Source organism: Cucumis melo, chromosome 6, assembly GCF_025177605.1.
Source record: "Cucumis melo cultivar AY chromosome 6, USDA_Cmelo_AY_1.0, whole genome shotgun sequence".
NCBI classification, from domain to species: Eukaryota; Viridiplantae; Streptophyta; class Magnoliopsida; order Cucurbitales; family Cucurbitaceae; genus Cucumis; species Cucumis melo.
In genome coordinates, this window is record NC_066862.1 from 19580105 (window position 1) to 19594771 (window position 14667).

Here is a 14667-nt window from a genome sequence, read left to right on the forward strand (position 1 = left end):
ATAGTTTCATTCTCTAGAGAGGAAGGATATAGAAAATGCATCTTTCTTTTTTTTTTTTTTTTTTTTAATATCAAAATTTAGTTTTTCTTGTTGTCTCCATTGGCTTTAAAAATTTTTAATTTGGTTTATGTTCTTTTTATTAGTGTTTCCAAAATATGTATGTATGTGATTTTACTAAAGGATAATAATTTTTTTCACACATTCATTGAATACATACATACATACATACATACATATACATATATATATATATATATATATATTATGTCAAGATTTTGAAATGAAGGAGGTATTTTAATATTGATTATAGTACAACTTTTGATTTTAGTTTAGGGGAATCGGGAAATTGGCCCCGGGATGAGAATTTTTCAAATAAAATATTTGTTTTTTAAACATTACAATATTCCTTTAAATAAAAGATTATTTTAAATTTTACAATAAAAGAAACAATAGTTTATGTATAGTTAAAGTATTAAATCTTCGTATTTTGAATAATAAAAATAATAACAAAGAAAGTAGGTGAGATGAAAAATGAGAGAATTTAGATCAAAGTTGTTCTGGTCGCTCCCTTCCATAGTCTCTCCCTCATGTGATAAAATATTCTCCAATCTAATCCATGGTTAAGCGAACATGTCCAACTAGGAGTGATAAAAGTCCATAGATGGAGTAAATTCACGAAAATCCAAGAAAAAAAAAATGTAAGAGGGCATTTTAGTAAATTCAAGAAATTATTATTAGTATTAATATAATTATAGTCTACTACTAATTATACAATAATTTTTGACTCATTTTGAGCACCGTCACTTGCCTTTCCTAAAATCAAATTATATCAATTAAAAAGAAAAAAATAAAATAAAATCCAATAAAGTGTTTGAGCAAACAGAACACAGACAGCTATTGCTCTGCTTTCCTTTCTTCTTCATATACTCCTTCTCTGCTTCACTGCCATTAATTCTATTCTCTCTCTCTCTCTCTCTCTCTCTCTCTCTTCATTTCCCCATTCTCCATTTCCTTGCTTTCCCAGATCTGGGTTTCTTCTCTCTACTTGTCGGTGCCCAATCCCCATCCCTTTGCTCTCAATTTCTCACTCTTTCATCTGAATTTCTTCCGATTCACAGTGTTAAAGAGGAGAAAGATTGAGGATGAGTATGTACGGGCGAGATCCGTGGGGGGGTCCGCTTGAGATTAACGCCGCGGATTCCGCCACCGACGATGATCGGAGTCGGAATTTGCAGGATTTGGACAGGGCTGCTCTGTCTCGGCCTCTTGATGAGACTCAACAGAGCTGGTTGCTTGGACCTGGTGAGCAGAAGAAGAAGAAGTATGTCGATCTTGGCTGCATTATTGTCAGTCGCAAGATCTTCGTTTGGACTGTTGGAACCCTACTTGTTTCTGGGTTTCTAGCCGGTCTTATTACTTTAATCGTTAAAACGGTGCCGCGCCACCACCACCCCCATCCCCCGCCGGACAATTACACCCTCGCTCTCCATAAAGCTCTCATGTTCTTCAACGCTCAGCGATGTATGTATATTGTGCATTCCTAACTACTGTTGCCCTGGTTTTTGATCGTTGTGGATTAAGATTGGTTTTATTTTTTTGTTCCTTTCTTTGCTTATCCAACTAGATCTGGTTTTTTCGCCTTATTTTTTCCAACTGGGTTTGAATCAGAACACGAGATCTCATTTTTTTTAATTCGTTCCCTGAAGTTCTTGTTTATAATTAATTGGTTTTCGTTGAAAATTTGTCTTCTTTTCTTTGATTTGTCTGTTGAAAATTTGGGATTCATAGTTAAGGAAATTAGTTGGTAATGGAAATGTTTATTGTGTCATCTTAAGATCTACATGTGAATTGATGATCCCTTCGGTGAATAAATAGATCATACTGATATATCATCCTGTCAATTTCCAAATTTATTAATTGCTAACCCTTAAAAAATTTGAAATTTGACTTGCTATGGACAAGTTCTGATGAAATCGGACTTGATAAACTTGTAGATTTAGGCCTTAAAGAATTAGCTTTATGCTTGTTATTGTTTAATAATCAAGAGAGCACATGATTTGGAATGGTGTTATTTACTTTGCTTTCGTTCGAATGTAGCTGGTAAGCTCCCGAAGCATAATAATGTGTCCTGGAGGGGCAATTCCTGCACAAGGGATGGCGATGGTTCATCGTCTCTATTTAAAGATCTTTCTGGTGGCTACTATGATGCTGGAGATGCAATTAAGTTTAACTTTCCTGCCTCTTTTGCCATGACCATGTTAAGCTGGAGTGTCATTGAATACAGTGCAAAATATGAAGCTGCTGGAGAACTCAACCATGTGAAAGATATTATTAAGTGGGGAAGTGATTACTTCCTCAAGACTTTTAACCATACTGCTGATTCGATCAGTACCATTGTCATGCAGGTATGAAAAATTCTCACTCGGGCTCAATGCTTATTTTCAATGTTGTGGATGACTTGGGGGTGTATATCCCACAAAATTCTTATAGAAATAATTATAAGTGAATTCTGAATGTCACATGTAAGGCCCCAACAAATAATTTCCTTTCCTATCATGTGGATGTTGTTGATAGCTTTTTGTTTGATTTTTTTGCTGTTCACCGATGATTAATATGTTTTAATCCATCATGTGACAGGTCGGAGTGGGAGATACCTCTGGAGGAAATACAAGTCCAAATGATCATTATTGCTGGATGCGCCCAGAGGACATTGATTATGTACGACCTGTGCTAACATGCAGTAGTTGCTCAGATCTTGCTGCCGAAATGGCTGCTGCTTTAGCTTCAGCGTCCATTGTTTTCAAAGACAACAAGGCATACTCACAGAAACTTGTCCATGGTGCCAGAACACTTTTCAAGTTTGCCAGAGAGCAGAGAGGCAGATACAGTGCAGGTAATGCAGAAGCTGCAATCTTCTACAATTCAACAAGTTATTGGGATGAGTTTGTGTGGGGTGGAGCTTGGTTGTATTATGCTACTGGAAATTCTAGTTATCTTCAACTTTCTACCACTCCTGGCATTGCCAAACATGCGGGTGCTTTCTGGGGTGGACCTGATTATGGAGTGTTGAGCTGGGACAACAAGCTTGCCGGGGCTCAGGTTAGTTTTACAGTTTCGGTTTCTTCTTATAAGTAATGTGGCATTTCTGTTAGACTTGTGATGAATTAATATTTAATACGTTATTGTCACAATATTGAAGGGCACTCGTTAGTTTCTTGCTATGGATTATGGCTATCTGTTGGAAATCTTACTTTAATAACTATGGAAGGTCATAAAGTAGTGTGCAATTCATTGCTTGAACTAAACCTTCTACCTCTTCTTGTAGGTTCTTCTAAGTCGTTTGCGACTTTTCTTGAGCCCTGGATATCCATATGAGGAAATCTTGAGGACTTTCCACAATCAAACGAGCATAGTCATGTGTTCCTACCTGCCATTTTTCACAAAATTTAATCGTACTAGAGGTATCCAACCATTCCATGGAAATTGAACACTTCAAAGCTTAACCTTAGTACCTTGCACCGTCATTATTAGTTTTCATAATGTACTAATATAGTTTACATTTTTGCTATTTTGTTGGGGTGATCTTCTAGGAGGCCTAATTCAGCTAAACCATGGAAGGCCACAACCTCTTCAGTACATCGTCAATGCAGCCTTTTTAGCTACCCTTTACAGTGATTACTTGGAAGCGGCAGATACACCTGGTTGGTACTGTGGACCCAATTTCTATTCAACTGAGGTTTTGCGTGACTTTGCCAAGACCCAGGTATTATTACATTCTTCTTTACACATTATGAACCACTGACTGAACACTAATGATTTATCGAACTGAATCAACTCGACTATTGGTTCAGCTTGGTTCATCAATCTAGTTCAGTTTCTTACCCTCCAATTACAGACATCTAATTCATTACTTTTCTTGGGTATTCTACAGATTGATTATATCCTGGGAAAAAACCCCCGTAAGATGAGCTACGTTGTTGGTTTTGGCAATCATTATCCAAAACACGTGCATCATAGAGGTGCATCAATCCCAAAGAATAAGATCAAATATAACTGCAAAGGAGGATGGAAATGGAGGGACACAACAAAGCCTAACCCAAATACACTTGTTGGTGCCATGGTTGCTGGTCCGGACAGACGTGACGGGTTTCACGACGTTCGCACCAATTATAACTACACTGAGCCAACTCTAGCTGGAAATGCAGGCTTGGTTGCCGCGCTCGTTGCACTGTCTGGTGAAAATAGTGAAAAGGCAACTGGAATTGACAAGAACACCATATTCTCTGCTGTGCCTCCCATGTTTCCAACTCCACCACCACCTCCAGCCCCTTGGAAACCTTGATCATATATGACTCATTCTTCTGGAAGCATGTCACGTAAGTTGCAGAAATGCTGTTGGTTGTGGTTGGATTTTGATACTGTCTGTCGAGGTGAAACTGAGGACTTTAGTGCAAGAATGTAAAACAATATTTCTTGGCAGAGAAACCACAAGCCAAATGATTGAGATAAACTATAAGGATTTTGGCTTTAGGGAGGAGATGGTGTTTTTGATACCTGTTTTAATCCATTAATTCTGCAACTCTTGTTTTGGAGTTTGTGATATAGATAGTACATAATGTATTCTTTAAACACGAAAAAAGTTGTAGAGGTGAAAATGTTTGACAATAAGTTGCCATGGTTTCTTTGCAGGTTAAGTCTTTTCTTCTCTTATAATTTCCTTGTTCTGATCAAATTTCTGAATATTTTACATGAACGTGTCGCAATTTCCCTTGTATTACTCATAACAAGGAAGGTGAAACTACAGCAGCCTTCATTCTGAGCACATCGTAGGCTTAAAAAGAGAGAACATAAGGAAATTGAGGCAAGGGAAAATGAAGTTTGATGGTATAGTTAAGGGGGATTATAGGTTATACATTCCGTGGTCATTCGCTTACAATAAGCGAAGACGTGCAAAGTGAAGTTGCCCAAAAATTATATTCGAACTAGAAGTTAATTAAATTGCATCATGAGAGGGAGGGCGTCTTGAACTTGCGGCTGTAGGTAGGTAAACAATGTACTGTCTTGAGCTTGAGCTTGCGGCTGTAGGTAGGTAAGCAATGTACTAAGACAAGCATAGCCGCAATATCCACCCTAGTAAGTTGAAATCCTCGTTGATCGATGCAAGAAATAGATCAATATTCTGACTAGAAAGCCTCTAGGCTTTCCTTCATCACCCTCTAAACTGATCGCTTGGTTTAGGAGCCCTTTCCACTTTATCGAGTATTCCAGCAAGTCTTATTTTGTGGGTAATCTCAGCTACGACCTCTTCTACCGCTCTATCTTCCTTCATCACATTGATTGGAGATCTGCACACCCCATCTTCCAAGTCAGGATGGCAAGGTTTCATATAAACGAACATAGACGACCAATGTATCCTCACATTGTCAATTGGCTAGACTTAATGAAAATATTGCAAGCCTTCTCTAGTTTCTTAATGAATTCTATATCAAACTGCAAATGATTCTAATAATGATTATTTTTCTCCTAAATTTGCAAGTTCCTATTAATACACGGTAGAACTGTATGTCTGTAGTTGTTCTTAGTCTTAGAACCTTGTAAGTTTTACTTTTACCTCACTTAATTTGTCATCAAGATTCACTGTGTAGTAACAGTTAATTGAAGGTGATTCTTTTCCTCTTTACAAGAATTTTACTCTGTATCTTTGTTATTTGTAGAGAGAACGTGAGTTCTTCCAAGGTCTAATGACAACCCCCAGCTCATACTTTAGATTTTGAAAAAGTTCAGACTCCTTAAAGAAATGGTCTCGGTGCTGATAGTACAAATTCATGAATTAAATATACAATTTCAAAGTCAGCTGACAGCTATCGTATGTAGTACTTTAGAAATAAATCATCCAAAAATTCCTTTTTTCCCACATTTCCTCTCAAAATCAACCAGACTCACACAAACCCATTTCCATTACATGAACCCTATTCTCCCACATTCTAAAGATTCGTTGGGGATGGAAAAAGGAAAGGAATAGGGGAAACAGTTTGTAGGATAAGTAAATTTAAGCCTAAGAGCCTGAAAACCTTTACACACAACTAAATTCAGTAGAAGTGTTCAGAATACTTTGGGTTAATTGTTAATTTTGGAGAAACTAACCTACATCTAACTGAAGTGAGTCCATCAACAGATAGTAAACCAAACTACTTGTACCTTTCATGTGAAAGATTCTCCACCTCGAAACTGCCAGGGTGGGAGACCGAATACTTTCGATCATCTTCTGCCATTTGAAGGCTGTTCAGCATCCTTTTTGCATAAACAGTGAAAATAACAACAGTGATGATGGCGATAATGAAGGAGATGACGTTGTACACAATCTCAACAGTTGTCAGATGCTGTTTTCCATATTGTACATCTGCTAGTGTCCTCATTAGCCGACCACTGCATAAAAGTAAAGTCGATATATTTAGCATATGTTAATGAGTGCAAAGAACGCTGCAGAAATAAACATCCGATTATGCAAAACAAGATTACATTTATTTGCCTGAATCCACACAAGCATATGACATTGATAAATTGGGAATATTAACACTAAAACGAATGTTGACATTGCTCACTGTTCTTTTTTACTTTAATAATGAAAACATCCCGAGTGATAAAAAAGAATGTACAAAATCAACTGCATCACTCATGTCTGAGACAACTGAGGATTAAAAGAACCTTTGACGTAAATGATGGCAACAGAATAGACAGTTACGCATATTGTCACCTTAAACATTCTAACTATAGCAATATATTAATATTGACCAAAAAATGCACTCCCATCTTTATATTTATCTCGCTAGATAATTCCTGTTTCATAAGAATAATCTAAGCAATTTGGGATACATTCTAGTTTTGAAAGGTAAAACGGATCCACAATTCTTGAAAGAATATTTGTAAATATAAACACGATGGCTTATTTTCTATATGAATATGCATGCAAAAAAAAAAAAAAAAACTTCTCTTCCATTGTTTGGTAAGTCATCCAAGGAACTAAGAAAGAAACCTGTAAATGTAAATGAAAGCCTCTGGTATCATTCCTGCAATTGACCCGCACAAGTAGGGCCAAAACCTCATACTTGTTACCACAATTGCATAATTGAAAATAGTGTAGGGAAATGGTGAAACCCTAAAAAGTGCAACAACTTGAAACTGACGAAACCAGCTTCCTTCCCCTGCAAGCCGGAGCATTTCAGCTTTTTTAGGCCATCTCATTAACCATTGCTGCATAATAATGAATAAACAGAGATCAGGGAACCAAATGAAAGATTATAGATATAAAGTATGGCTCCAGTTGTCTACCAGGATAGTTATTTAAAAAAAAAGCCGATAGAAGTCTTACATGAATTCGATCACGGAAAAGTAATCCAATTAAATATGGCAGGACCATCCCAATAGTTGTTCCAACCATTATTATAACGAACCCAAGGCCATAGCCAAAGATCATACCAGCCAGCCACATTGAAGGGCCAGAGGGAATAAAAAATACGGGAAATAATGCCAGAGAAGCCACAAGCATTAGTGCAAGCATAGGTCTACCAAAGGCAGTAGCTTCCCACTTCATGATTGGGATGATGACCTGAAATGAACCCAGGGATAAAAAAGGTCAAATAAATCATAGGAAGAACAGACGTTAGAGAGAGAGATTCAATATGCAAAAATCACTAAAAACACCATAAAAAGGCCATGCATATTCTGGACAAGTGAACAAAATCATACAGTAGGCTAATCACAACTCATAATATATACCACTTGGCTGATCATATCTTCACTACATTAAATTGTTTGTTTTGTCACATAATTTTGGCCATGCATCTGCAATCAGAATAGTTTGAGCTCTAGAGACCTCGGTAGAACAAGTACTGTAGTTCTCCCAATAATACATACAATAATCACGATGACCTCCCATTTCAAAGTATATGAATTTTGCGCCTACAAACAATACTAAAAAAATCCCCAAGCACAAAATCCTCTTCAACATATGAAATTGACCATCCTCGTTGTATAAGCATATTTTACAACACTCTTGCTTAATACTTTTTATTCAAATCAAAATGGTGCCGTATCAACAGGTTGGAAGCAACAACTGGTTTTCAGCCAATCTGGCATAGTGCAGAAAGCCATTCATGTAATATTACATTTCTTTTTAAAAAAGGAACATTAGGTAGAACAAAGAAAGATGTTTATAAGAGGGAAAAACGACCTCATCCTCCCAGTCCTACTCTCCAAAAGCCAAAAAGATTAATATTAGCTCAACAAATTTGCATTCTTTAAGATGATTTGATGCTTTACAGCTAAGACAATCAAATACTAATTACTTTCTGTTTCCAGTAAGGATGCTCTTATCACGAACCAACATTAAGATTTGCAAATATGACAATGATTATATATATCAAGTTACAGATATGCTTATTCTATATTCAATCAAACTTAGTTGCATAAGTTTGCAAGTATATCAAAGATTATGAGCACAAAGGAGGAAATCTAAATATAAGTAACAGGGACAGGTTAAAGCAACTGCAGTTCAACTGAAATATAGGGTAAAAACAGAAAAAAGAGTTGATGTAATTAAGGGGAACTACCTTCTCAAAAAGAAATGGCACTCCCCACTTGAAGAAAGCAAGAAGAAATATTATACTAATAATGCTCCATAGTGAGACTTTGATCCACCACTTCAAAGAAAATGTATTTTCTGATTTTTCTTGAGGCCGTAGAATCTCTAATTCCAAAGGACTTGCTTCATTGGCAATGACTAGCCTTACATATTCATTGTTCTGACTTGTTTCATGCCTGCTACTTTCATTTTCACCTAGTTCTTCCGTTGATTTGAGCATGTTGATCAAAAACCTGGAGTCTAAGACAGCAGAAGCAGCAACTTTTAAAAAGATAATTCAGGGTATACAAGTGCATCACCAGATTTAACGTAGTAGTAAAGCATCTCTAAAGTGACGACTTTCATCAAAAAATTTCTCTAATATTTCATCCTGCCCCGTAATCAAACATACAAATAGCAGCCATGACTGTGGTACAAGCGTTTCAGCTACCGATTCGCAAAAAAGAAAAAACAATTCCCAAGAATATTATAAACAAACATGACGGAGTTTGAAGCTATTATTTCGTAAAGCAAAGCTCATTTGACTACAAACAGAAGTAATCCAGAAAGAATAAAAGTGGTCACTGAAACTTTCTATAATCAACAGGTAGAATCAAGTTCTCAAGCATGCATGTCACTCAACAAATCAACGTCCCAAGATTCTGAAGCAACATAAAGATGAAGGAGCTGCAAGAAAGTAAAATACTTCAAACTATTTACTCCCATAAAGATAACACAAAAGAGGAAGATGACATGCAAAACGGAACATAGCCATGAAACAACCCAAAAGCGTCCCCTCCAAGAAATTCTGTTAGCTTGGAGAGAAGCAGCAGGGTAATTACAAATTAGTCAAGTCGGAAAAAAAGTAAAATTAAGCATCACAGATCAAAAAACAATAGAAATCAAAGAAGAGGGGGGAAGGGGAATCAAGAGAAGAAGACGAAAAACTAGGGTTTGGAGAAATGATCGAGTAGTACTGGAAAAGGAAAAACAATTAAGAAAAGAAGGTGAGCAACAAATTACAGATACCCACCAGTTATGGAAGAGTTAAAGGAAGTTGTGGAGGATTGAGGAGAAGGTGAAGACAATCAAGGAGAGGGTTGGTCGGAAGTCCGTCGAAAAGGGTGGCGACCCACCGGAGGGGGAGGAGGAAAAGAAAGAGTAGGGAGAGAGAGGGGGAGGGAAGTTGGGAATTGGGCGATTGCTTTGCTTACAAGAATGTGTTTTGCTGATTAAGAATAAAAAATAAGAAAAAAAAGAAAGGAAAGAAAGAAGGAATTGAAAGCAAGAAGTTGAAAGTAGAGAATGGATTTTAAATAAATAAAAACGAAAAATGTGAAAATGATTCTGTTGCGCTACACCGCTCAATGCTGTGCGTTCGTACTTCCATGGAAGATTCCCCACAAAAATACTTTTTCCTCTTCTTTTTTCTTTTTTGGCTTTCGTATGAAATGATTTTCATTTTCTTTTCTGAAGGCCAACGTTTCTTCTCTCCAGATTTTTGTGGTTTATTATTATATTATTATTATTGATATTTTTCTTTTTGGAAAAAAATATTAGTGGCTTCCGAGCTACTTGGAATGTTCTGAAAAATAATTTCCACTGTTTCTTAAAAGAAAAAAAAAATCTAAATTAAATAAAATTATTAAGATTTATATTCAATGTTGTATACTCTTTTTGGCATTTGGACTATCACCCTGGTTATTATAGAATGCCTTTCGATTATCTATATAAAAGAAAATATTTTTTAAATATATATTTTCTTTAGAATCATTTTAAAATTTAAATATAATTTGGTTTAAAAATTTATTTTCTTAAAATTAGGTTCTTAGCGTTTTTTTAAAATGAATTATTTTTCAATCTCATTTTTTTAAAAATACGTTTTGAAAAGTTACAAAACACTTTAATTTTATTGAAAATGATTTTACCTAAAACTTGTAGTTATCGTTACTAGCGATTTTGACCGTAAACTTCGAACCACCAACTTTGCAACCAACCATCAACCACCTTTTAGTCACTATTGAGCAATCTTAAATGCATTAGTAAGACAATTTGTTAGGACAATATATTTTACAAATTGCATTTTTCACGCACTTATCAAATGTGCACTAATTTACTTATAAAACATTCAAATATACAGTGATATATACATATCAAATAGACTTCATTTACATTCATCTTTTTGGATAGAAAGCTCTAATTTTGTTTAATAATATTTTCATTTTTTTTCCATTTAATCGCTCAAAGATATAGAATCAATTTTTTAAACTCAAAATTAAAATGTTGGAGCCGTATAAAAGTCAAAATTTCAATTTTATGATTTATTTTATTTCTCATATATAATTTGATATAAAAATTGTAATTTTTCAAGAATTGATTTAGGATTGAAATAATAGTTTATTTTATTTTGAGATTAGCATATTATGATAATAAAAGATTAGTTTTCATAAATATATATAAAAAAACACCAAAATATTTTCGACACGTGTAACAAAATAAAAAAGTCATGCTATAGAATTTTTTCATAAATTCAAATATGTCCATGATATTGCAGATTGTTCGTCACTTATTTTTCAACTTCTTCTTTGCGATTTATTTATATTCTCTTCTAGATTTCTCTAGCTTCAGTTTCATCTTCTTTTGGGTAAATAAATTACAAATTTCTTCCAACATTTTCTTTCTTCTATTTTTATTCATCTTTATTTTTCTTTCTTTCTTTCTTCATCTTCTTTTTCTTTCTTACAGCTCCTCTTCCAGAATATCAAGCTCGCTTAAATATCACTTTGATATGATTTAAACGATAGTTTAGATTTGAAACATTTCCTACCCGATCGTGTATCATTTCCAATACGATTGTGTATCATGGTAGTTTAGAAGAAAAATTACACAAAACATTTTTCCTATCATTAAAAAGAACTACACGATTGTGTATGATCTCCTACATGATTGTGTATACGATCGTGTATCATGATTTTTTAGAAGAATTATAGAAAACATTTTTTCCATCGTTAAAAAAAATTACACGGTCATGTATCATTTCCTACACAATTGTGTATCATATCCTACATGATTGCATATTACGGCCATTTAGAAAAAGAATTACACAAACTATTTTTCTCATCGTAAAAAGAACTATACGATCTTGTATCATTTTCTACACGATCATGTATCATGATCGTTTAGAAGAAGAAATATTAAACACGCGTGCGGTCAATTAATTGCGCGTTGACTTAAACATTTTTTGTATTTTTCATTGCGGATTTTTTTCGTTTTCAAAATTGTTCTTGTAAATATTTTGTCGGTTTGTTATATTTTGAAAGAACCCCTAAAAAACCCTAATTTTTCTCAAATTAGTTAAAAGAACAAAAGTCTAGAATAATTTATTTCAACATCTAAAATAAAAATATCAAATTATTAAACCATAAATAAAATAAAATTATAATTTTAGTTAAATCTCTATTTCAATTTATTCTTGGAAAAAACAAATATTCTTCTAAAATTTTAGTTTATTTTAAATTTAACTTTATTAAAATAATTAAGAAGACAAATTTAATCTGATATAAAATCTAACAAGTGATTAAATACAAGAAAATATTCCAAAACTTAAGATTTAAAAATTTGTACTCCATTTCCAGGCTTTCTAAGCCTACACTCCAAACACACAGTTTGCTTAAATCGTGATTGTGAGACCCGTTCCTCAATAAAATGTGATTTGGTTACACAATCGTATAAGAACATAAACGATCGTGTAAGACAAGCTATACAATCGTATAAGAAAATAGAAACGAGGATAAAAGTTCGTGTAAAAGAGATAGAACGATTGTATAAGAGACTCAACCAATCGTATAAGAAGATGGACGATTGTGTAAAAGGTTAAACTATCGTGTAAAAGGTTAAACGATTATGTAGAAAATTAAAGAGGTTCTCAGGTTAATTACTAAATTAGTAGGGTGGTTTCCAGGCGTCATGGCATGCGAAAACGTAGAATTTAGTTAAGCAGGAGTGACAAAATTATAGAAATTTAAAGAATGACTAATCCAACTTAGGATTAATGTAAATAAGAGAAGAAGACAAAAGGAAAAGACGATTAATCTGAGATTTTATGAAGAAAAGCTAAGAGATGGAACGCGTTGTAGAGAAGGGCCGGGCATTCTAAGAAAGAAAATTTAGACAATGAGTGATTTTTCTAAATGATTATAATTTTCAAAAGTTTTGCTTTCTAAGTCTCACGTTTCATGTGTCATGTAATGCGTGTCTACGTGTACAGAAAAGCATGATTAGAAAGAAAGCTTTAATGTTATGTTTTAAAGTTAAATTTTAATGTTCTATTGGTTGTATTGTATGATTTGTTTGAGTGTAAACCATTAGTTTTATTCCTATAAATGAGCTAGCTATTATGTGCACGTAATGAGTAAAAGTAACCATGTAGAGAAGGTCTGTATGGTGGAATGAAGCAGGACAATGCATAAAAGATGTGTATTGCGCCAGGAAGCCCGAGCAATATATAAGGAATGAACTGGGAAATTCTCAAGGATGTTGTTGATGAAAAGACCATCACAGTAGTCCATGCACGAGAATGGTTCATGTCTTGGTGAAAGGAATAAGTGAAACTAATGTGTATTTATGATTTGAAATGTGTTATTGAATTTAGACAGTGAGCCAGCTGTGTTAAACAAAAATGATTTATAAACTGTATTCCCAAAAGGTTTTCAAAAGCATCACTTAGTAAGTCTTTTGACTTACATTTTAAGTTTTCCCTCACTAGGTTGTATGAGGTAAGCGATCGTTTAGAAAGGTAAGAAATCACAGGTAAGTGATCACTTAGGTAGTTAAGCGGTTGTGTCTGAAAGGGTAAACATCGGTCAAGAAGCTACATAATTAGACTGGGAACCTAAACGATTGTTAAAGGTTGAAGACTTTCAACATTTCTTTGTTTAATTCTTGTTGAGAAAGTTTGTATATATGTTATGTTCTGTTGTAGAAACTGTTGGATTGGAATTAATAAGAGAAGTTTATTGATTTAATTTCCGTTGCATGGTACTTATTTAAATTTTATTTAAGTTGTGTTAAGTAATTTGGAACAGAGTGTGACAGTAACTACCAAAATCTGCACTCTAAATACAATTTCCTAAACTTAGGCTACCTAAACCTCACAACAAAACTATGATGTTTAATATTTTGAGGCATAAGATTTTAAAACTACGCACCATTAAGGATCTATCAAGAAATTGAAAGGAAAGGACAAGCTATAAAGTTTATAAGGTTAATCAAAATAAAATTTAAAGTTTATAAAGTTAATGAAAATAAAATTTAAAGTTTATAAATCTATTAGGTACATTTTTATAATTCACTTTCTTTGACACAAAACTAAACTTTTAAGAGATATACTTTTAAAAGTTTAAGAACAAAATAAACAACCATAAAAGTTAGAAAATAAATTTGTAATTAACTTTTATTTTATTAGTTGATTAAATTACAAGTCTAGTTGTACATACATTCATAAATTTAGCCTAGATCGAGTTCCCCTCAACTTAATGTTCTTTATATTACACATATCTAAAAATATTGAAGTAAATACTAATTTCAAAAGTTATCATGGTGGTAAAATTGCCTCCTAGCTTCCTTTAAACCCAGGTCCAAGCCTCTTTCTTATATTTTTCCAATATTATTTTTACTAATATTTAAAACCTCTGTCAATAAAATTTTTGGATCTGCTGTTTACGTGTCTATCTTGTCTCAACTTTTTTTTTTTGAATGAAAGATCTAATAAATTTCTAAACTTTTAATTTTGTATTAATTGATAACTTAAAAAGTGTACCAAGTTATTCAACTTTCAATCTTGTGTTCAATAAGTCCTTAAATTTTCAATTATGTATTCAATATGCCTCATTTAGTTGCAAATACAGTAATAGTGGTAAGACCTAAAGTATTAACAGATATAACAAAATGCAAAATAAATAAATAAATAAAAAAGCATGTATAAAAATGTTTAGATTCAATTCTCACAATCTAGCAATGATAGACTATACATCGCTAATAAGTATGTA

General features: G+C 33.7%; 2 protein-coding genes across 5 annotated transcripts; one reads left to right on the forward strand and one right to left on the reverse strand.

The window, feature by feature from the left end:
• Positions 1–997: 997 nt before the first annotated feature.
• Positions 998–4710, forward strand: LOC103493279 (endoglucanase 25-like). The gene is given in 6 exon segments (NM_001297520.1): positions 998–1521; positions 2098–2405; positions 2638–3099; positions 3326–3461; positions 3591–3763; positions 3932–4710. Coding segments are annotated over 6 exon segments (1869 nt in total). The 5' UTR covers positions 998–1142; the 3' UTR covers positions 4343–4710.
• A 47-nt stretch (positions 4711–4757) lies between these two features.
• On the reverse strand, positions 4758–10108 carry LOC103493278 (uncharacterized). Of its 4 annotated transcripts, none has more exons than XM_008453958.3 (6): positions 9654–10108; positions 8610–8881; positions 7370–7606; positions 7034–7251; positions 6199–6426; positions 4758–5345 (listed from the first exon to the last, which is right to left on the reverse strand). In XM_008453958.3, the coding sequence occupies exons 2-6, from the start codon at positions 8859–8861 to the stop codon at positions 5210–5212; spliced, it is 1071 nt and encodes a 356-aa protein (XP_008452180.1). In that variant the 5' UTR covers positions 8862–8881; positions 9654–10108; the 3' UTR covers positions 4758–5209. The 4 variants fall into 4 exon arrangements, with proteins under 4 accessions (XP_008452180.1, XP_008452181.1, XP_050941445.1 ...); XM_008453959.3 differs by having other exon boundaries at positions 8610–8874; positions 9654–10074; XM_051085488.1 differs by having other exon boundaries at positions 8610–9307; positions 9654–10074.
• Between the last annotated feature and the right edge of the window lie 4559 nt (positions 10109–14667).

Excerpts from the sequence above, each read along its gene's own strand:
- LOC103493278 (XM_008453958.3), bottom strand. The coding sequence starts at position 8,861 with ATGCTCAAATCAACGGAAGAACTAGGTGAAAATGAAAGTAGCAGGCAT. Across the intron at positions 7,252-7,369 it reads TTTTCCGTGATCGAATTCAT|CAATGGTTAATGAGATGGCC; the intron begins GTAAGACTTCTA and ends ATTATTATGCAG. Across the intron at positions 6,427-7,033 it reads GCTTTCATTTACATTTACAG|TGGTCGGCTAATGAGGACAC; the intron begins GTTTCTTTCTTA and ends ACTTTTATGCAG.